General features: G+C 35.7%; 1 protein-coding gene across 1 annotated transcript; it reads right to left on the reverse strand.

The window, feature by feature from the left end:
* Positions 1 to 8846: 8846 nt before the first annotated feature.
* LOC103710131 lies at positions 8847 to 24124 on the reverse strand. Its single transcript, XM_008795750.3, has 5 exons — positions 23868 to 24124; positions 22927 to 23137; positions 22387 to 22835; positions 21970 to 22282; positions 8847 to 10503 (listed from the first exon to the last, which is right to left on the reverse strand). The coding sequence occupies exons 2-5, from the start codon at positions 23032 to 23034 to the stop codon at positions 9223 to 9225; spliced, it is 2151 nt and encodes a 716-aa protein (XP_008793972.2). The 5' UTR covers positions 23035 to 23137; positions 23868 to 24124; the 3' UTR covers positions 8847 to 9222.
* Between the last annotated feature and the right edge of the window lie 80 nt (positions 24125 to 24204).

The following is a 24204-nucleotide window of genomic DNA, read 5'->3' on the forward strand; positions in this document are numbered from 1 at the left end:
ATTTAGAGCTTTTCAATCCTTTGTAAAACCTTTCATTGTGGTGCTTGTTCCAGTCAAGGGACTTGGAACAAGGAAAAGGCGTCCCAAGCCTAAGTGAAATTGGGGGTTATAGGGTTTGTTGTTAGCCCGGTGTAAAACAACGAGTTGGGTAGTGAACTCGCAAAACTACCGTACTGTAATCGTGGATTATAGTAGAAATTCCCAAAGGTGCTTTGGGGAGTGGATGTAGGAGCGGTGGAGGCTCCGAACCACTATAAAAGCTTGTGTTTGCGATTGTTTGTCTTCATAGCTTTATTTTAGCTTTAGCTCATACATTTGTGTGTTTTATTTTTTAATTAGATAAAAGTTTTAAGACACCCAATTCACCCCCCCTCTTGGGTGACCATCTCTGGGCAACATAGAGTATTATGATGTTACTTCTAGCTTGAAATTAATTATTTCGGTGGCAAGTTATGGCTCATTTATAAAATGTTGTTTAAGGTTTGGACTAGAAAATATTTTATGATATTCATTGAAATATTCTTCAAGGATTGAAATTTGTATGTGGATCATGCATGAAACTCTTATGTAGAAAGAAAATATATTTGGGATGAGACTCTAGAATTTTCTTTGGCTTTATCTAGAATTTGAAATTTTAGATCTTTTCAAATTACTATGTAGATTAGTATTTTGTTTGGAAGTTACTTTATAAATTATGAGAAAGTATAGTGGTTTGAATTATTTTATAGCTTGTCAACAATATTAAATCTGTGATCTAGAAATGTTTTGATGGTTTTTCTTGTTATGGAGAATTTTGTTGTAAAAAAAAGAAAAAAAGAAAAGAATAGTGTTTTGATTTTGACTGATGTGGATATCATTGTGTTATTAATAGGTTCTTCTATCTACTGTGTAAAAAAAAAATAAGGGAGAAATCTGGCATCTCAAGCCTAAGACTAATAGAATGTTGGTTCCTGCATTAGCTAATCTTATATTTGGAATGTTTTATGTAGAGATCTCTTTGCCCTTAGATTTATGGTTTATGCCTTTGAAAGAATTCAAAAATAATTATCAATCTTGAAAAATATTTTACGCTCAAATATTCTACTATGCATAAAGTGGAGTAGTTTATGATCTTATGATAGGTCAACATTAGTTGATATTTTGACAAAAAAAAATCTTGTTGCAAATTATGAATGTGATTTAGAACTGGAGGAATTGGAACGGTTTAGCTATCTTGAGAGTGAAAAAATATATATATTACTAAAAGGATCAAATAGTTAGTAAATTTATGATGTTTTGAGTAGATCCTCTAAGATAGACTAGTCTCTTTGTTTTAGATAGTCTAGTAGATTTACAAGATCATGAATGTTTGCAATATTGTAGTTAAAAATATTTTTCTTATTGTAGGAATTGATCTCAATGTAAAATCATAGAACTTCTATCTTGATGGAATTTTTTGTAAATTTTTGAACCAAATTATTATATTTTATGATAATAATAATAATAATATAAATCAAGGCTATGAGTTGATTATGGATCACCATAAGTGAGATGCTAGTAGAATTTCATGAGAGGCCTCAATGAATTTAATCTAGAACATAAAATTCGAAAAGGTTGAATATGCTTCTAAGTAAGTTAATCTAAGATATTTTAATTTATTGGAGCATCGAATTAATATTCTCAAAAGAGATATCAATATCAAATTATATAATTCAATTGTCAAGAAAATCTAGAGTTGGCTTATCTCAAATTGGATCTAGAATATGATTACTTGATCATACAATGGTGCACATATGGCGATTATCTCGAGGGTTAATCATGATCTATGCTTGGAAAGTAAGGATAAAATTTTTCTTGGATACTTTTTTGAAAAAATGATGATCTAGTATTATTAAGGAATTTTGGAGAATATTGATCAGAGTTGCACAGCGAAAATATGGTGAATTGAGTCATTTTAAACTACTCAAAGATATTGACTGTGTTTTATAATATGTTATGATAGAAGACTAGATTTTTCAATAAAAAAAATTTTGTTGATAAGGAAAGAAGAATACTATTGATTCTCAGGTTAATAACGATATGACTATGTTATCTCTTTAATAGATTTTTCTATTATTGATATGCTAAAGAAAATTTTGAGCATTTCATGAATAGGGTGAGTTGATCATTGATCAAATATGATCTAAATTTTTAGGTATCCAAATAAGTCGTGTGTTAATTATTCCCTCATTATGATTTACAAATTTAAGCAAAATTTAAAGCATTGTGGCTTATCGAATCGTGGTATCAATATTTTGCTTTCTCAGACTTGCTCTTGTGATTTGATGCCAAACATTATTAGAGATAGACCATTGTTGTCTAATGACCATCATTATATGTTCATTTTGTAAACCACATTCCTAGTGATATGATGATTTGACTCTAATTAAGGTTGGTCATTAACTTTTGTGGATCAACACCCTACCCTAATAAGTGTATCAAATCCATTTTATTTCAAATTCTATCCCAAATACAATTAATTTTAATCGATCTTGCTGTGAATTGATCCCAATCCGATTTGGAGTGAACTTGCATCAAAATGATAATTTCAATCTTGAATATTAGTTAGTCACTTATCTAGTACTAATCTTGCAAGTTTATATAAAATTTCTGATAATTGATTCAATGTTATTTATCACATTGTTTTTGATCAAGGAGAATAAGATCTTGGATTTATGTTACTCAATATGCTGAATATTTCTAAATTTGGAAGGCCTAGATTCTTCAAATTTTGAGGATGAAATTTTTTTAAAGTAGAAAAATGTGAGACTTGACCCAAAATGGGCTGAAGCCAATAGGCCCAGCCGACTTCGGCCCATGAAGCAACGAAAAACTAGAATAGAGGATCGCGATCGCGATCCTCTGCTCTATCTTCTTCGGAGAGATGAGGTCGCAGAGTCGTGGCCAACTCTGCAGTAGTTGAACTCTCCTACTCCGCAGGGAGTTAGAAAGGATGTTGGTTGTCCCATGGTGTCGTTGCCCACGATCCTCGTGGGCGGTGCAACTGCTTATAACCATTCGAAAGCCTATAAAATCCCTCCCCCTCATCCCTCTCAGAGTCGTCCCGAGATCTACCTCTGAACCTTCTCCTCCTTCTCCATCTCCTCACTCCTCCTCCCTCTCCGGTGGTCGGGGTGCCGCCCCAGCCAAGCACAACCACTCGAGTTCTCTTTCCCTTATTTTTCTTATTCCGAGATCCACTTTGCCGTTGGAAGCCAGTGCTAGTTGAGCAGCCATAGTCGAGATCCACCGCCTCCGTCGACGTGCCGGTGAGCCTTCCTTCCCTCTTTTCTTCTATTTTTGGTTAAACCAAAGCCAATTTCTTCCTCTATTCTGGCCCCAAACCGAGACTATTTTAAGTTTTTCCTTCTCGTCAATCGTCGCAGCGGCCGCCGGCTGCCACTATGGTTGACTGGCTATCGACCTAACGACGAACTCCGGCCACCCAGGCTCGGTCACCCCGTCGGCTTCTCCTTTCCTCCCTTCCTTCTTTTCCTTCTTTCTCCCTGTTCAACGAGATGAAGGACAGCCACAGTGAGCCAAGTTGGGCCGAGTTTGGACCCTATTAGGCCATGCCTATTGTAGGCCAAACTTGGGCCTAATTCAGCCATCGTGGGCCCTATTAGGCTGTGCCCAACATGGGCAAACCTACGCCCAGTTTAGCCATATTAGGCCCTGTTGGATCGTACCCATTGTGGGCCAAAATTTAGGCCCAATTCAGTTATTTTGGGCCCTGTTGGGCCGTGCCCGTTGTGGGCCGAGTTCGGGCCCTTTTCACCTTGTTGGGTTGTGCCCATTATGGGCCAAGTTCGGGCCCTATTAGGATGTGTCCATTATGGGGCCGAGTTCGGGGGCTGTTCACCTTGTTAGGTTGTGCCCATTGTGAGCCGAGTTTGGCCCCCATTGGGCCTTGTCCAGGGCCAAGTTTGGGCCCTTTTCACCCTGTTGGACTGTGCCTATTGTGGGTTATGTTCGGGTCCTATTCACCTTGGGCCTGTTCATCCATTTTGAGGCCATGTCTAATAGTATTGTTGGCTTTGCTTGGCTCTAAAATTAAAAATAAAATTAATTATATTTAAACAAATAAACCTAGTCCGCCTACCTAAAGTAGGATTTAAAGCGAGAAGAGGAAGTAACCTAATACTTCAAAATATATTTTCCAAAATATTTGGTAAAGTAATTATTAGTGGATTAAGTTTTGATATATATTTTGTACTTAGTTAAATGGGTCAAACATGTTAGTAATCATTTTAAAATTATGTATGTGTTATGAAAGCTAAAAAATATGACTAGATAAATTATGAAAAATTTATTTTGTATGTATATATTCTCAGCATAGTTATGATCTGTTCTGGCCCTGCTAATGGAAATTATTTGTTGACCCTATTGACTTATAATCTGTGAGAAAGTGGTTTCCACACCACACCACCGGTAATTAGAAGAGTGGTATTTGGACACTGCTGCCACCGATGGTTAATAATAGTGGATTTGGCACTTTGTGTAACCCATGCCACTAGGTTACGTAGCCATAGCCTATTGATGTTGGAATTCTTGTATCAGAGTTTTTATTAAAATGATAATAAATTTAAAAAATATATTTATTGATGTTGGTATGCTTTGACCCTACTCTAGGGTATTATGTTACTTATTGGGCTAGTGTTGCTTATTTTCATATTTGTCTATCTTTTAGATATAGAAGCGAGATAGCACGGAACTAGAGTTTCTGCTAGATTTCTGAAGATTCTTCGGTTATTGGCATTTTAGTTAGATTAGTTAGATTATTGGATTTATGTTTGCATATGTTCTTTGAAACTTTTGTAAGAACCATTTAAATTAATTAATAATTAAATAAATTTTAAAAATTTGTCACTGCTTTGATATGATCCATTGCCCTGCATACTTGTACGATTTGTCGTGCAAGCATGCAGTATCTGTCGTGCTCCGGTCTTGGGGCATGACAGATAACATCACCAAAAATATCAAACGATAATAACATTTTAACAATGCATGTGTAAATCACTAAAATAAAGTGTGAACCTGATTTTATATTGATGTGTTGTTAAAACCAAGCCATTATGAGAATTTAAGTAGAGATCAGAAGGCTGATGAGATGTACCTAACAGTATATAATTTTGATTGGATACTTGTGGGTTTTTCAAATGAATCAAAGTACTAAAATTTATGCACCCCATCAGAATTAAATTTAATGAAATTGATTACATATTATATTTTTTTCTAAAATTTTTTGATGGGTTAAAAAAATTATTTTTAACTTGATTTGATCCGATCTATTTAATGTACAAGTTACATAAGCTCAGACAGTTTAACAATTAGAAGAAAATATTTTTTGATATGAAATCTATTATCAATATTGCAAGTGACGCCAATGGTCTAAGACGCAATTATTAATAACTTATAGGGAGACCAATTTAACCAAAAAGTTGGATCACTGATCCAACTTGATTTATATTAAAATATATAAAAAAATTAAAATTAATTAAATAAAATATAATATAAACATTAAAAAATATTCTATATTAAATATCATTACTTATTAATTACATCATGAATAAAAGGAATCATGAATTATCTAGTTTAAAAATCTTTAGAGAAAATATATAAGATTATAGAAACATATTGAAATTATTGTTATTTTTAAATATTTTAATTGAAAATTTTCAAAATATTATAAATAATAAAATGAATTTATTCATTTTTATTTTTATCAAAAATAAGATGATTAATTTTTATGCAAATAATTAATTATTAAAATAGAAAATACCATACTATATTAGAGATTAGTATATTTATAATATAAAATTATAAAATAGGTATAATAAAATATAACTTGATACTGGAAGCTAATATTGTCATAATAGCCAAGTAGTAGGCAAATGTCCAAAAGATTTTATATTCAATTCCCTATACAAGTGTATATATAAAAATTAATTTTCTTCACATTTAAAATTGTAAGCATATATTTTTCATCCGATTTGATACCGAATATAGGGGATAACATCCAGTTCATTTTCAACTCTAATCCATTTACCGATAATTTTTCAATCTTTTGTCACCAAAAAAATCGCTGCAAATATTTGTCTTTAATGACCATTTCATCACTAATTGTATCATTTTTTTATAACCAACAAAAATTCATCACAAAAGAACATTTTTAGCGACAACATTAAATCATCATTAAAACTCATTTTTTATCATTAATTTCTTGTCAAGTTGTCATTTTTTGGCTCTTTAATGATAATTTTTTAATCTTTTGCCACAAAAAAAAATCATTATTGATATTTGCTTTTAATAGTCATTTGTGTTTTGTCACCAAATGTAAGCCCTTTTTTTTGATGATTTTATATTTTGGTCACTAAAACTTTTAGCCATAAGGCCTTTAGTGGCCACCTAGTAACGAAATATTTTTGGACACTAAAAGCTTTTAGTGACGAAAGTAAAACATTGTGGGACCAATTTTTTTGTTGCTAAAAACCTGAATTTTTATAGTGATATCATCGATAATGGATTGTGCAAAAATATTTTATCTCTTGAATTTATAAACAAGTTTAATCTAAAGGTAGAGAAGTATCTCTAACCATAAAAAAATCACTTGGTTCAAAAATGATAATTAGGTAACTGACTCCAAACGTTGCATTGTCAATTTGTTAATTAATAGCACTTATATGGACGATGCATGGTGTGATGTAACACCGATAGATGCTGGCCATATCTTATTGGGTCTTTTAGGCAAATGACTGGTGGATGATCCATGATGGAAAATATAACACATGCTCCTTCGATGGAGTATTGATCATGCTCTGACCGACAGAGAGAATCCCCACCAAAGAAGGAAAAAAAAGAGGATAGTCTCTTTACCATCAAAAGCTTTCTCGTTGAAAAGGCTCAGGGCACATCTACGTAGCCATCCATTAGGAAGAGACCAATGTAATCCATTGCCCGATAACATGAAGCCACTCTTTAAGGAGTTTGGTAATCTACTGCCTAAAGAGCTCCATCGAAGTCTTCCCCATGACATCCAGCAAGCCATAGACCACTTATCTGAATGCAATAAATAATGGCCTGCCATGAGTACGAGGGGCTAAACTAGTGGATAAACCTACCAATATACTGAACTAGAATTACATCCTGTAGCTTAATCTTTTGTGAACTCCTCAGCAAACATGGATGTACAGACAAAATCCTTTTAGCTAAGGAGCATTCAGAAGTGGACTGAGAGGTGAATACAAGAAGAAAGAGTTCAAAAGCATGCAAACTCACAAATGAACAGAGTCAAAAACTAGTAGTCAAAAAAATAAGAAAAAGAAAAAGCATAGAACTGAACGAAAATTTATTAAAATTTGGTCATCTTCAAGTCCAAAAAGATGCAATCATTACAAACTATATCAAGTACAATTTTAGCTAATCCAAAAACTAATATGATAATGTGATAGCATTGCAAATTACCAAGTAAAAATTCACAAAACGTCTAATAGATTTTATAACAATGTTTTCTCTAACCGCCAATTAATCTAATTGTGACCAATATATTCTATTTTAGAAAATTTTACATTGGAGAGGAAGCACTACTAATGGCTTAAGCATAGTCTTATTCAATATCAGCTACATATGGGTTTTATTTATACTAAAACATGTACTACCTGTAGTGCTAATAAAATATATTTTAATCAAAAGAATCAAAATTAACATGACACAATTAGATCAAACTAAATATTTATTATATCTTTGGAAAGTGAAAAAACTCACTTGGAACTTCTTTTTATTCTCTATATGTTTTTGGTAATAATGTGTCAAATCTATATCTAGGTTGAGCAACTTCTAACCAAACTTGTTTTGACCCTAAAATTTCGAGTTATGCTTTGTCATTCATCCTACTCAAAAATCTGACTCTTCCTTTGGATGGGGGACTATCCCTGGGTTTCTATAATGGGTGGGACTCCCTCTTATTCTCAAAAATTTAAATAAGTGGGTGGGAATCCCTCCTATTCTCAGAAAACCAAATTAAAGAAGAGTTTCAAAGGGTTTGCAAGGATTTATGGGCTATCATGAATTTTCACAGGATTTGGTCCTCAAGTCCTTCATATATGCATGAAGATAGTGTGCCAAAAAATTTTGCTCAAACAAAATGATTCATATTTTTTTAAAAAAAAAATTATTGCCATTCAACTATTTTGGAATGAGAATGAACAGACTAGGGGGAAAGAGATAATATGAATGGATCGAATGAGAAAGAGAAAAACATTTATGCGTTTACGAGATAGTCCCATAATATCTGCTGGGCTGGACAAGCAAGGCCCATCATGTTACCTCATAAAATCAAGCAGGGCTTGCATGGAACATTCATTGAGGAGTTCCTTCAATAGAGAGATTGCTGCAAAGTGAACTAGGTCTATTTATCAGCTGAAGGTAGTAGGTAGGTCCGAATTAGATGTTTCCGTGCTAGAAATCGTGAAAAACATTTTGTTATGCATATTAAATACATAGAATTTGATTTATGAGAACAAAGAATATAGTTGCTAAACCTTAACCAAGAAGTGAATCTCCTAATATTTGAAAACTGACGAATTCAATCCCATGGAATGAAAACATGGTAACTGACAGCTGAATGGAATTTCACCAAATATTCCAATTAATTCAATACGACTCAGCTATCTCGGATACGAAAACTGAAGAACACCAAGCAGACTATGGCAGATATCATCAAGAAAACAGATGCTACACCTACAAGGAGATCGAGCTAATTATAAATCCACAGAAACAAAGATTTGCAGGAATGGCAGGGCAAGAATGTGACAAGAAACAAAAGTGAATGATCTGAGAAATCTGGATAGCCATTCTTCTACAGAAAATGAAAGAGTTACATCATAACGAGCTCAGACTGCAGCAAATCTTATACCAGATAGACCACCCATCAAATGTGAGGACTTTTAACTAGTGACCAATTCAGGGTGCAAAGCAAACAATAACCACTTGAAAGCCCATACCTGATTCCTATTCCAATGCACAAGTGCATCAGAGCATAAGGAAGAGGCATCAACATTTTCTAATGTAGAAGCGCCTTCTATATATGTTACAATATGTAAAACAATGATTAAATATCAGAGAACCAAATTATAACAAATGAGGGAATAAGGGAGGCCAAGAAATCTCCCTACTGACAGATAGCACACCATTGTACAGCAATAGCTACAACATTTGCATATTGCGGCGAGTAATGTCCAGACCGCGCATCAAATATTGATCCTCAGGTGGCATTCTAATTCTCGCATCTGTATGAGGTTCTGATATCTTGTTGGGCAAAGGCTGTCTCCCTGTAGATCTTTGATAATCAGCAGGTATTCCATATCTCACATCTGTCTGGGTTACTGAAATCGTGTTGGACCAGGTTTCTCTCTCTGTTGGGTGTCGGCAATCAACAGGCATTTCAGTTTTCACATCTGTGTAAGGAAGGCCAAAAACACTGTAAGCAGGAACTCCTGCAACCAAATGGTATGGATCAATAGTCTGATTGTTCACTGAAACCCCAGATCTGGCTTCTCTAAAGGAAGTAAATGGGTATTGGTCACTATTCGTATTGCTGGCATATCTAACATAAGGACTAGTAGCAGCCAGCCTTAATCTTGAACCATGAATCTCATGCCCTCCAAAGTGAGCATGGGGATATGAGTCTGTCGGTAATCTGAACAGACCAGCAGAACCAATTGGAATTTTCAAAGCATCACCTGATATATCTCCCCAAGAATTTGAATCTGTTGGTGCTGCAGTAACCAGGGTGCCTTGACTTGACAGAGATGACTTCTTGAATTCTTGGTGTAGTAATGCCTTAGCATGCCTAAGAGCTTCCAACACACCCCCAAAGTTGCTGCTGGGTGCCAGAGACAACTGCATGTCAGATGCGTTTTGAATATCCAATGATCCCCATTTGGAGATTTTGCTACTAGAACTTGCAGAGGAAGGGCTCCCACTTGATGGTATGTCAAGAATTACATGCCCAGGTGGAAATAGATTTGGATTGCTAGAAGCACCACTGTTAGAGTTCTCATATTTCAGTTCTTGTTTCTGCTTCTCCCTTGCGCTAGTAAAAGTGCTTCCTTTGGAAGGACGTGCAGTTTCCCCCAAGGCCACTTCATCACATTGTTGATGCAAGAAGTCATCCCTGCAAATATGAGTATTACTTCCATTGGGAGCTCTTATTACATCAGTGTTCACAAAGCCATCAGAGAATGCTGCAGTGGTTGCTTCTTGGCTTCCACAAGTCTTTTCCAAATCCGTATAATGAGAGATTTGAAGAATGTGGACATTGGAGAGAATTTCAGCTTTCAGTTCCTTTATGGTGGAAAAATTTTCGACTCCTGGTTTTGCCTCTTCATTATAATATGGTTTTTCATCAACATGCTCAGTGTCTTTATCTTTTGGTTCTACACTATGTTCAGTTACTTGAAGCTGGTTCCCAGATTCACAAAAGCCCTGAATTTGGAGATCAAATGTTATAAATCTATTGCAAATCAACAAATAAAATGTAATTAAAGAAAACTGCAAATTACCAGAAAACAGGTACTTTTTTTGGTACCAAAAAAAAAAAAAAAAAAACAGGTGCTTCAGTAACATAAGCAACAGCAAGGGAGCAAAATTAAGAAAACTAAATTATCCAGCAAGTTATGCAACTCGATCAAATAAAACTACATCCCACCAAAGGTCTCGAGCAGAAAAAGATAAAAACGGAGCACGACAGTGACATGGTTCCCATATGGCAAATGCCAAAAACTAGAACTGTTGAAATATTCTCTCTACGAAACACCATATAAGCAGTATGCCCAACATACCATTCGTCCAACACCATGTAAGCAGCACACTCAACATATCACTCTTGCAAACATTAAGTGCCAACCACAACAAAATAGGCCAATGCAAAACAGCTCAATTACTTAATTCAAACAGTTTAATACCATGTCACCACCTTAAATAGCCAATATGTATGAACATAGTCTGTCAATGCCAAAAAGTGAGATCCATGAAAGCTCCCTGCTACATTAATCCATATAAAAAAAAAGTTTGAATTCAATTAGGAATGTATCATATACAAGAAAAAAAAAGGGGTAACCCCTTTTCCTTTCCTGGACCATTCAGTAAGGTCATGAAATATTTCGACTTATTTATTAATTTCTCATTTTCATAATGGATTTACCTGGACCAATACATGATATTCTTGTAGTATCCCTCTTTTTCTTTTTAGGGTCCCTAGAGCCCCTCGCAGGTACTAAAAGTTGGAATCGCTTTTCTTTTCCCCTCAAAATAGTATCAAGCCAAAGTTTCTTTTCCAGGTGGAAGGGCTCACTCTTTTCCTCTAGAGAATTCTTTCCCAACTAGTTCATGAGTTGCCTTCTTTCGATTTTGAGTTCGGAAAGATCTCGTTTCAGTCCATTCTGAATTTCACAAATTTCGATACAAAGTCAACCATCATAACATATAGAATAACAAAGCAAACAATTCTCTAGATGTATAGTGTCTATATGCAATTTAACTTTTCAAGTATATACTAAAGGACCAGCAAACTTGATTAAAACAATTCATCCTACAGCCGGTCAACATGTGGCTCCCATGAATTGTTCAGGAAAAGCAAATAAAACATCAGGAAATATAGAGAGAATTACATCTTGAACCATTATCAGTCAAGCTCAAGGACATCAACCTTATACAGCTTTTATTCATACAAAAACTGGTGAAGGAAAAAGACAAAAAACTATTTTGTTATCACTACTATATACCATAGCGGGGACTTGAACGTTTTAGTTTTTGACTCTTATCTATTGCTACAACTTCAAGAAATGGACTGGACATTGATAAGGCAAATGGAAATGAATGGAGTTTTTCATTTCATTAAGGAAAATGACTACAGAACACATGAAAAACTCTCAGTAAACCCCCCGGTAATTTCAAAAGTGGTCTTCTAGATGTTTCTCTTAAAGTTAAAAATATTTCCTGATAACTTCCCAAGGTTTTCTATGCAAATCTCCATATATTTCCCATATCAGCTGTCAGGAAAACCAAATAAAATCAGTTTCATAAGTAGGTCCAGTAACTATTAAATGCATAGGGATGTGTTATAGCAAGTCTTAAATGCATAGGGACGTGTTATAGCTGTAGGACTTAACAGAAACCACGCAGGAGATTAGAACACAAAAAACATAGATCAATCCATAAAGGATCGAAGCATACCTTACAAGCCCTAAGCAACCATTAATCATCGCAGCAGAGACAGGGTAGATCTTCATCTTCATCTCCTCCTTGATGCCTATTTCTTCAATAAGATAGGTGCCCCTAGGAACATAGAGACCTTGGTGCCCTAGGATTTCTCTACGGGCAAATACACATAGGAGTGGAGCGGGGACCTAGCCCAATTAGTTATGCTAATGGGTCCACCCATTACAAAGCCCATTAACCAAATCAGGCCTACACCAACACTCGCTACACCACATGACTAAGACAACAGAGCCCAAAATAACCATATGATCACAAATTAATTATGAGCTTCTTAATATTCATTCAGATGGCAACTTAGCCTGTATCACATAACAAATCAAATGAAAATCAGTCCATAATCAAAGGAAGCCCACCTTTATAAAAATTCCAATATTCTCCCACTTGGGCGACATTAATTAAAACTTAAATTTTAAAAATATATATATTTTATTATATACATATATGTAGTTTGAAAATGACTCCCGAACTAAGTTCACCTCATGTGACCACATGTATGAATGTCCTAAATAAATAACATTTTAAGTCAAAAATACGGTCCAACAAAACCATTAACATTGAATTATAGCAGTCTTTATATCATTTACTGATACAAGACTCTTCTATGATTACAAATGTTAGTAATCTTCTTGACATGGATCTCAGTGATGTAGTGTGTGTAGGATGAACTTTGTACCCTTATGTGATCAAACATACATAGTTCATCATCAGCCCACTATAGTCTCATAGCGAAACCTCTTATGTGCTTTCAAATGAAAGTTGCCATAACAACGTTAAGCTTATGTCACAATTTCACCTTTATATATCAAGACAAACCATGATATCAATTATAACATAAGCAATACCTTTATGCATAAGCAACACCTTTATGCTTAAGACTTTCATTTAAACAACATTTACAAACAACCATATGTGCACAAATGTAAACGTGATATTCCAATATGAAAATAATAGAAAAGATACTTTATGGCATCCAAATAATATTTAACAAAATAATGCTCCTACTAACCAAGTACATCAAAAGACCGCAATAGACCCATGTTTTCAACATATTTAACAAACACATTGGATCTAAGTACTTTGGTTAATGGATATGTCAGCATTGCATCAATCTCTATATGCTTAATAACATCTCCATTTTTAACCAAATCTCTGACTGTGAGATACTTTATCTTTCTATGTTTAGAAGCACTGGAAAAAGGGCACTAGAACTCTCACTATTCTTTGAAATGAACACGGCAACACTATTATCACAATAAATCTCAAATGGTTTTGAGATGCAATCAATAATCACAAATCTTGAGATAAAGTTCCTCAACCAAACAACATGAGTTGTAGCTCCTAACATGCCACAAACTCTACCTGCATAGTAGAAGATGCCACAAAAAGTGTTTTGTTCTTTTTCAAGAAACGATCCCTCTAGCCATCATAAAAAATATAACCCAAAGTAAATTTCATATCATCCACGCAACCAACAAAATCAAAATCACAATAACTGTTACCTTAAGATGATCATACCTACTATAAGCCAGCATAAATTTTTTTTAGTTTTTTGTAAGTATCTCATAACCTTTTTAGCTGCCTTCTAATGCTCCATGCCCAAATTTGTCATATATCTGTCAAGTACACTAACAGCATATGCTATATCCAATCTGGGGTAGACTTGTGCATACATCAAAACTACCCATAACACTAGAATAAGGCACACTCTTCATGGATTCTCTTTCTACATCATTCTTAAGACATTGGCTTCTACTGAATTTATCTCCCTTGACCATAAGTACATCTTTAGCTTTGTAATTATGCATACCAAATCTACTCAATACATGATCAATGTAAGCTCTCTGAGACAACCCCAATACACCACATGTTCTATCCTTGTGAATCTCAACACCAAGTACAAATGAAGCTTCTTCAAGATCCTTCATATCAAAAACCTTAGATAGCATATATTTAGTCTCATCTACTGAATTTATCCTTCAATAACCTAGAGTTGTTACTAGCAAACAAAACATCATCCACGTACAAGACAAGAAAGATAGATCTACTTCCATTGACCTTAAGGTATATGCAGTGATCCACTTTATTTTCCACAAATTTAAGAGAACTCACAATGTCATCAAACTTAAGATACCATTGTCGCGATGCCTGCTCAAGACTATAAATGGATTTCTTAAGTTTGCATACTATATGCACCTTTCCACTTTCAACAAAACCTTCTGGTTGATTCATGTAGAGTTCTTCATGAAGATCACCATTCAGAAAAGTTGTCTTAACATCCATCTGATGAAGCTCTAAGTCAAAATGGGCTACTAGTGCCATAATTACTATGAAAGAATCCTTACAAGATACCAAAGAAAAAGTCTCATTGTAATATATGCCCTCCTTTTGAGTGGATCCTTTTGCAACCATGCCTTGTAGCATTCAATATTACCATTAAAGTCCTTTTTGGTTTTAAAAAACCCATTTACACTTTATAGGCTTAAACCCCTCAGGTAATTCCACAAAATCCTATACTTCATTGCTAGCCATGGACTGCATCTCATCACACATGGCTTCAAGCCACTAGTTTGACTGAAAACTTGCAATAGCTTGATCATATAAGACTGTATCAAGTATCAACCATATGACCAATATCATAGTTATTCTCACCTAAATAGACCACATAATCATTAGGAATGAAATTCTCCTTTCTCTAAGTGATCTTAATAGTATTTCGTTAACTAGCTATGGAGGTGCTATTATCGATTTAGTTATCTGTTGTCGTTCTTCTACTATCCCTTCAACAGGATGAAATGTGACCTTTTATGGATGACAGGAATAGGAACAATAACTTATCTTTCCTCTAATGTCACATCTCCAATATGAGAACATCTACAATCGTCCATATTAGACTCTAGAAACATAGCATGGATAGACTCAGCAATCTTCATGCCTCTGTCAGGGTAGTGGAATCTATATCTTTTAAAATTATCTGGATAGCCAATGAAACAATAAGTGGTTATAGGTCCAAACTTATTCTCTAATAGCTTATAAATTTTGACTTCTGTAGGGCAACCCAAAATATGAAAGTGATTAATACTAGGCTTCCTTTCAACCCATAAACTCAAAAGATGTCCGGGGAACTATCTCATTAGGAACCCTATTTAAGATATAGATGGTGGTCTTTAAGACCCTACCCCAGAGATATCCTGGTAAATTGTAGCAGCTTATCATGCTTTTAACTATATCCTTAAGAGCGTGATTATGTCTCTCAACCACACCTTTTGCTTAGGGGTTTCAAGCATAATGTATGGAGCAACTATCCCACACTCGTGCAAGTACTTGGCAAAGGATCCCATTTATTGGCTAAATTTATCATGTCGACCATAATATTCACGACCACAATCAGATCTCACCACCTTAATTATCTTTCCACACTGCTTTTCAACCTCAGATTTTAAAGATTTTAAACTTATCAAGTGCTTCGGATGTTTTTTCTTCTTGAGAAGGTATGTCACATATCCATAATGAGAAAAAATCATCAATAAAGGTAATAAAGTACCTACTACCACAAATAGCAGGATCTAGGGTCCACTCATATTTGTATGAATGAGTTCTAAAAGTTTATTACTACGTGTGGATTCCTTTCTTTTATCTTTGGTAAATTTTCTCCAAAGACGATCAACATAAGTATGAAAATTACCAAAGTTAAGTGAAGGCAGAATTTCATCATCAATTAACCTTTGAAACTTCTCTTTAAAATAAAATATGACCCAATCGCTTATGCCACAATATAGAGAATTTATCCTTAGCCAATCGCTTTTTAGAGACAATACCATCTACATACATAGTTTTTTTTATTATTATTATTTTCCTTTTTTTTATGACCCTTTCTTTTACTAAAGAAGCACTTAAGAGCTTTCTTAATAGCAGCTTGTAGGCCCCCAGGATTCTGACTTTTACTCCAAAATTGTGAGTATGACCATCCCTTTTGAAACCATTACCTTTTTCTTATTATATTTGGGACCCTTATGGCGTTACCATACACCACATTATGACTCTCACCCTTTTCCCTAAGATATTTTTCTTTCTTTTGAACATAAACAGAAATGAATTTATTCACATTCTATTTATCCTTCTGCATATTATATGTGGTTTTAAGCTGACTAAATTGCACAAGGAGAGAATTAAAAGGTTCATGCACAAGAAAAATAGTAGGAATAGAGATGCCAAGACTACTAAGCTTGGATGCAATACTTTCTAATTTTATGTTGCAAGCCCTAACACCATCAATACCATCATACCTCATATTGATTAATTTATCCATTAGCTTTCTACCCTCAGTCTTATCATATTCTACATACCTCTTACTTATAGCATCAAAAAATTGCCTAGCATTATCATTGTCAGATATAGCATCTAGAATGAAATCTGATATGGACCTCTCCATGATCATTAGGCTAAAATGATTAGCTCTCTCCCACTTTTTATAGGCAGCCTTCTGTTCTAAAGTACTACTAGTAACTTTAGATGGAGGATCATCCCTGAGTGCAATATCCAAATCCATCAAACACAGCGCTAGCTAAATATCAATTTTTCATATTTTGTAGTTTGTTCTGGCCAGAGTTTCAATGAGAGCCATAGTGTAATCAGCAAAGGTGCTAGTTGATAGACAACCTTTATGCAGTTAATTAATGGATAGATATGGGTAACCAGCATGCTTGAAAATATTTATAAGCATTGCTTCAATGAGAACCCTTGGTGCAATGCCACAAACTTTCTTTGGGAAGAAAGAGACCCACAAAAGGTACCCCTCCAATGCATAGTAGAATCGACTAGAAAGGTATCATCAGTTTTCAGATGTCCATCTACTTTGGTAGAATGAATCTCTAGACCATGCACACTAACTAGTCAAAAAAATATTCCACTTCGGAATTATAACACGCAACAAACTCCCTTTGGGGAGATGATTGCATGCAATAATTCCACCACGCTTCTCAATCCTTTTCAAAATATCAAACAGAAGAATCCTACAAATTTTAGTGAATGGGCCACTTTGGTGGTCACCGTCCATTGAAATTCACAACCCTCCAAAAAAAAATAGGAATTAACAAGCCATGCCCATAAATCCATTCATTAACCTTAATGTGCCAATACAATGCAATTTATAAAAATTAACATGACTTTCAATCCCTTGAAACACCAAATAGAGGGAAAATAGAGGGATCCTGCCAATCTCAATGAATAGGCCACTTTGGTAGTCACCATCCACTCAAACCTACAACCCTCAAAATTAGGGATCTACACAAAACATATCCTCATTCAGTCCAAATATAAGACTACATAAAATTTGCAATAGCAATATTTAAGAACCTTTGTGCAATAAAAAATATATTGCAGGGACCACGGCATAATTATCAGAGTACCATTTCGTAATAAAAGTTAGTAAAAGGACAAAATAAATATTCAAGGACCTTTTTGTTATAAAATTTCACCATAGGGAATCAATGAAATTTCCTAAGGACCTCTGTGAAATAATATATTTTCCAAGGGCTCAATTAAAAATTTTCCTTTTATTGGCCAACCGGATTCGGATTTCGGATTTCGGGTTTTAGATTTCAAGTCAAAAACCAAAATTCCAAAATTCGAAACCTGTTAATCCCTTCTTCCTCCTCATGACCCAGCGGAGAAGGCCAAAATTGGCGACCCCTGTCGCCTAAACCTGGCCCGAGGGCCACCGAAAAACTTCAATCGGTGGACCGCCACCTTCTTCCCATCTACCCGCCGCCAGTTTTCTAGCAATTGAGCTGCAAAACCACTGGTACAACGAGATCCGACAGTTCCAAATAGGGACTGAAAAGCACGACCATCCGGCGCGGCGGCTCAGAGGGATGGCCCGTCCTAGCGGCTGCCGAGGGCGATCCCTCCACGCCGATGAGAAGAGGGGAAACGACGACGGAAATACCTGTCCCTCTCCTTGAAAGCTGACAGGAAGAACCCCCGCATGGCGACGAGGCCTCTAGCCGACTCACAGACGGCATGGCCCAAGCAGCCATCGGTGGCCACTCCGGCCACCAGATGGGAGGAGGGCACAACGGCGGGGAACCTAGAGCACCACTGTCCTTCTTCTTCCTTTTTTTCCTTTTTTTTTATTTAATTTCTTCCTAATGCCCCTTTTCTATTTTTTCCTTTTAATCTGATTTCTTCTTGATTTGATTCATTATTTTGATTCTAACCTCTTACAAAATTCAGGCTCTGATACTAGATGTAGGATTTAATGGACACCATGCAGTTGATTAGAACACAAAAGAACATAAATCAATCTATAAAGGATCGAAACATACCTTACAAGCCCTGAGCAGCCATTGATGATCGCTGCAGCAATACCTGTGCAAGAAGCACACAGACGGGATAGATCTTCCTCTTCATCTCCTCCTTGATGTCTGTCTCCTCAATGGGATAGGTGCACCTAGGAACATAGAGATCTTAGTGCCCTAAGGTTTCTCTACAAGCAGATATATATATAGGAGTGGAGTGGGGACCTAGCCCAATTAGTAGCTAATAGGTCCACCCATTACAAAGCCCATTAACCAAATTAGGCTTACACTAATACTCGCTGCACCACATGACTAAGATAACAAAGCCCAAAATAACCATATGATCACAAATTAATTATGGGCATCTTAATATTCATTCAGACGACAACTTAGCCCGTATCACGTTATAAATCAAATTAAAATCAGTCCATAATTAATGGAAGCCCACCTTTATGAGAAATTCTAACAATAGCAACTAAAGTTAACCTGCACTCAATAAATTGACAAACAAACTGATTGCTTCTATCTAGCACTGATCTGATCTCTCCTATTAAAACACCATCTTAACTCACTTTCAATTGAATAGGATAATGCTGTCAACTATAAATGCTTATGCTGTAGATTTTCTTGCTGCTTCCCACCAGCAAACAGCTGGCCGGCCAGTTCAAAAATTTTGTCATATTCCATTTTGGAATTCTTTAAAGCACGACCTAACAAGATAACACAATATCTCAGTTACCTAAGAAGATTTGTAAGTTTCAAGAACAAATCAATATCACATCTAATTGTCACATGCCCCCATATTGTATATGAGGCTTTCTTCAATGAAAGAAGATGTCCGTTGATAGCAGAGAGCATCAAAACTTTTCCTCCAGATTCTCTATAATCCAGAAAGACAAGTGACACATCAGATAGTTATATTGGAATTGATGGGTCATCTACATATAGAAGCATCAACTATTTTCTAATAATACTGAAACTGAAGCAAAACAATGATAATCCTTCTCTATGGGCCCCCTATGGTTCAATAAAGGGCTTTTGGCCACAATATCTTACTGTGGTTGCTATACAACTGAACCATTTTTGGTGGTGATTCAGTTCTAAATTATTCTAAAATGTATGGAGATAATCCCATTGCAAAACTCATCTAAGCATAATATAGTCATTACTGGAGAGAATAAAGAACAGCAGATACTAACAGGAACTTTAAAAGTGCACTCCTAGAACATGGATGTCAAAACTCAGTATGATAAAAATACAGTAACATATGAAATTCAGCTGTATTCATTTAAACAGATTGTTTTGCCATCTTGCATCCATCAAAAATAATATAAAGGATGAAGAGAAATGGTGTTCTGTAATCTAATTAGGGAATACAGGGTGGAAATGCAACATTGTAAGTTGTGTACTTAATACACTTATAAATACAACATTTTTGGATGGATCAGAATGTTTGCTCGCAAATACATAAGCCTATGATGCAGAAAAGAGAGATGTTAGGGTAATTGTATGATAAAGAGAAATAATTTCAGAAAGGTGAATGGCTAAAAACAATACAGACCGATACATAAAAAGGAAACTGAAGTGGCACCACTAGAGTGGCCTGGATAGAAATAACCTTCAACAGAAGATCATGGGTTTCAATTTGAAGGTCAAGAAACAACAATGGAGACATCATGAAGGAACTAGACAAATCATAGTTAATCTGTGTATGAAACTAGTGCTGCACGTGTATTGGGCAAATTTTAAGAAATTAATTTCACATACTTTCAAAACTCAAGCAATAAGGCTCGCTTTTCATAGTCTTTCTCTCTGGATTATACAAGACTATTCATGTTATCAAAAGTTCACAAAATTAGACACTGCATTTTCAAAAAGCATCAAGAAGAAATTTCTAGTTAAAGTAAAATACAAATACACATGCATATCATAAACAAATAAAGGCCATCCATGTGTATATGCATACATCATACATACATATACAATTTAACATGTGAATACATGTGTAGATGATAGGGGCGATTGATTGATGCAAAGATAAGAGGCTTGGGCTGACAAGCGCAATGGCGTGTGTTCCTATCTTGGGGCAACCACTTCATATAGAAAAAAATGCCAAAGGTTCGGTTTGTCCCTAGTCAGCCCCTCCTAGGACCCCAGATTGCTGGGACCATAACTGCATAATGGCCTCCTTGCATATGTGTATATGAGGCGTGGATACATAAGTATTCTTATATACACACACATCATATTTGTGTTTATGAATATAGTCCTATTAGTTTATGTCTCAAATTTTTTAACCATTCACATTCCATACTAGATCATATAATACCCAAACATGTCTGTCTCCTATTTCTGAATCATTAGCACTTTCATTTTATGACCAAAATTTTACCATATTGTAAAGTTTCACACTCAAGTGATCATAAATAAAATGTACATGATATCTTTTGTACATCAAATAAAAATGAGAACTGATTTAGCTTGAACAGAATGAAAAAACCTTCTATATTGGACAAACTGAACTTTAATTGGAATCAACTATAAAGCAGCTCTCATAAAGCCAACTGATGTCTTTATATTCAATGGCAAAGCAGGCATAAGCAATGCACGTTACTAAACAACCCGGATGTGCAAATTAAAAAATAATTTAAAATCAATATTATACAAGAAAATCAGAGGCCTTTTTTTTCATTTCTTCTTCTTCATATGTTATTAGAGGCCTTGTTTATGAATTATTTGAATACTTTCATTAAACCTCCTGCAGATACCTTTCCTGTTCTCTTTGTTTTCCCCTTTTTGGTTGAATAACAGGTTCCTTCTATGATTTGGATCCCAAATGTTTTGGAAATATTTTTTGATAAAATGTAACTCTTTGTGGTATGCGAGGACCATTTGGGGAGAAAAAGTGTCAGATCCAAGCTTCTTCTAGGATAATTGTCAAATTCAAAGCTTTATCCTTTTAATAGAGTATATATGATGGGCTCATCTTACACAGATAAGTTTTCAAGGAAAGAATAGCTTAACTGTTAACTATCTGCTTAAATACGAATTCAGTTTTGGCAGGGAAGTGTGATTTATTGGTGCATAAAGTACCAACTAGTTGGTGCAAGGATATCCTGAAGGCAGCGCACAAACCACCGACCAGGCAGGTCTTCAGCTTGAAGAAAAGCCTACGCATGCAAGCTTCAATGTAGTAAACATGTTAGTACTTATGCCAGAGGGACTCACTTCCATGACATATCCCAAAACTGCTTCATGCATTGGCAATATATCAGTAGTGATTTCACCAGCTTCTTCCAGTTCTTTTGAAATTGAAAGATTTTGGTATTACATAAAATTTATTATGTATAGAGCACTTAAATTGAAGGATGCATACCAGGGCTACATATTTGTTCTCATTGTATGTTCTTTCCCATTCTGTCTGAGCATTTTCCTCTGCCTGATACTGACCAATGAGCTGGGCCTGCTGTTCTAGGGCTCTTTCCATCTCTTCACCTCCTCCACTTCCAACAGCATCAGTATCTTCATTTTTATCATTAAGAAGAAATGGAATTGAAGAATCTGGAAACATGTTTTCCATCTCATTTCTAGAATGAGGCTGGTCATGACTAATGTATGACCATGTAACCACTGTCTTTTCATGAGTGTCATTAAGGATATGCTTGTCTTTATCATCCCTTGCTGCTAATCTGGTGAAACAAAAGCATAATATAATAGAAACTAAATTGGGGCAGGGAATAGATGTGACTGAATGAACAAATGGAGTGGGAGCAGGGAGGTTATAGAAAAATACCCGATCTCCTTCCGTTTTATCTTGCGGCACGACTTGCCTAAGTGATATTTTGGAGAAGATCCAGCAGTTGACATAAAACTGCGCCATCTCTGTCTTTGCCTGATTTGCTTTGCCTTCTGCTTCTCATGAGAATCTGGGCTATTGCTTCGGCCTTTCCATGATATGCCACCAACTTGAGAGGGAATAACTTCGAGCTCCAAACCTGACAGTACATCCTCAACTTCACTCTTCTCCATTTTGGAGGCTGTGGAAGTATCATCTTCTTTAAAAGTATCATCAGGCACTTTCAAACCACCAGGAACTTCATCTTGGTCAGAGCTCGAATCAGTTACCTCAGAGAAATCACCAATCCCCTGAGCTTCTAGGATGGCAAGAACTTCTTCAGAAGCCTTCTCAGCTTTCTTCCTCTGGATCATAATAATCCTAAGCTGTTCCTCCAACTCCATGACCTAAACAACCAACAACATCAAATCCATTTCATCTGAAGAAACAACCCAGAGAAAAGAAAATAGTAATTAAGAAAACAATATGATGCCTAACCCTTTTAGCTAATTGGTCAGCTCTCTCCTTTGCAGTTCTTGATATGGACCTTTCAGAAAGTAACCTAGCACGAAGAAACTCGATGGTCATTGCTGTCGAGTCACCCATAATGGTCTCCAGGAGAATATCACCCAAATTTCACCTTTCCTTCAAAATCCTAACCCGGTCTTCCAACCACCCTTCTCCTCAAACACAAAAGAAACTTAGTTTCCTGCACGATCAACGCAAAACAGTCAGGGCACATGTACAACTAGAAGGTGGGGGAAAAAGAAAAGAAAAGAAAGAAAAGCATAAAGTAACCAATAGATTTCAAATACACCAAAATTTTTTGATCTCCAAAAACAAGCTAAACAGACTGAATACCAAAACATTCAGAATGCAAATAGGAAAGAAAACTGAAAGACAATAATCAATCTCCGGTCCCCGAATTCTTCGGCCGTTTAATATAGATAACCTAATTCATGGAAGATCAATTATCTCCTAGTAGATCACACAATCGCATCTCTCTTGATATGTCCACATGATAACAACGAATAATTAAAACCACCTTTAATGATCAAGCAGCAGAGTTTGCAGTAACCAGATTTGTTTGAGTTCAATGAAATGAAAGACATACAAACCCAACAACGGAGAAGATAGACAAATCAACGATAAAAATGTTCAAAGAAGCTCTCATCCCCAGAAAACACGTAAATCCACAACCAGTGAACCAAGATCAAAGTATCAAAGTGCCCAAAATTCTGCGAACCATCTACAAAAAACTCACAGATCAGCAGAGTCGATAATTAGCTAACAGAGAAAACCATTCAAGAAACGGAGTAAGGCATCATCCATATGAAAACCCTGATTCCGTCAACGAATGGAACCCCAAAACATATCCAAGAAGCCATTATGAAGAACAAGAAAGAGTAGCGCATGCTATGAGTTACCGATCTCCACACCTGTACGAGGGATTCCAGATCCTCTCTCTTCCTTCTTCTCCACCACGGCCCATTGGAGGATTAGAGGAGAGCGGGAGCTTCAGTCGATGGCGTGGGAACTACGCGGAGGAGACCTCTCGATTCTCACAGCCATCTGTTTGAGAACTCTCTCTGTGACACTTAAAAGAGTGGGAGAATTTTAATGGTAGATCCCATTTGGTAAGAGCCGACTTCGCGAGCAAATCCGTTACGAGTCTGTGAAGCATGGTGTTCGACAATGTTCCGGTCCTCTAGCTTTTATAAAGACCACGAAAATGGTCAATCATAAATTGTTATGCGATTGTATATATTTAACAAT

Source organism: Phoenix dactylifera, chromosome 9 (assembly GCF_009389715.1).
Source record: "Phoenix dactylifera cultivar Barhee BC4 chromosome 9, palm_55x_up_171113_PBpolish2nd_filt_p, whole genome shotgun sequence".
NCBI classification, from domain to species: domain Eukaryota; kingdom Viridiplantae; phylum Streptophyta; class Magnoliopsida; order Arecales; family Arecaceae; genus Phoenix; species Phoenix dactylifera.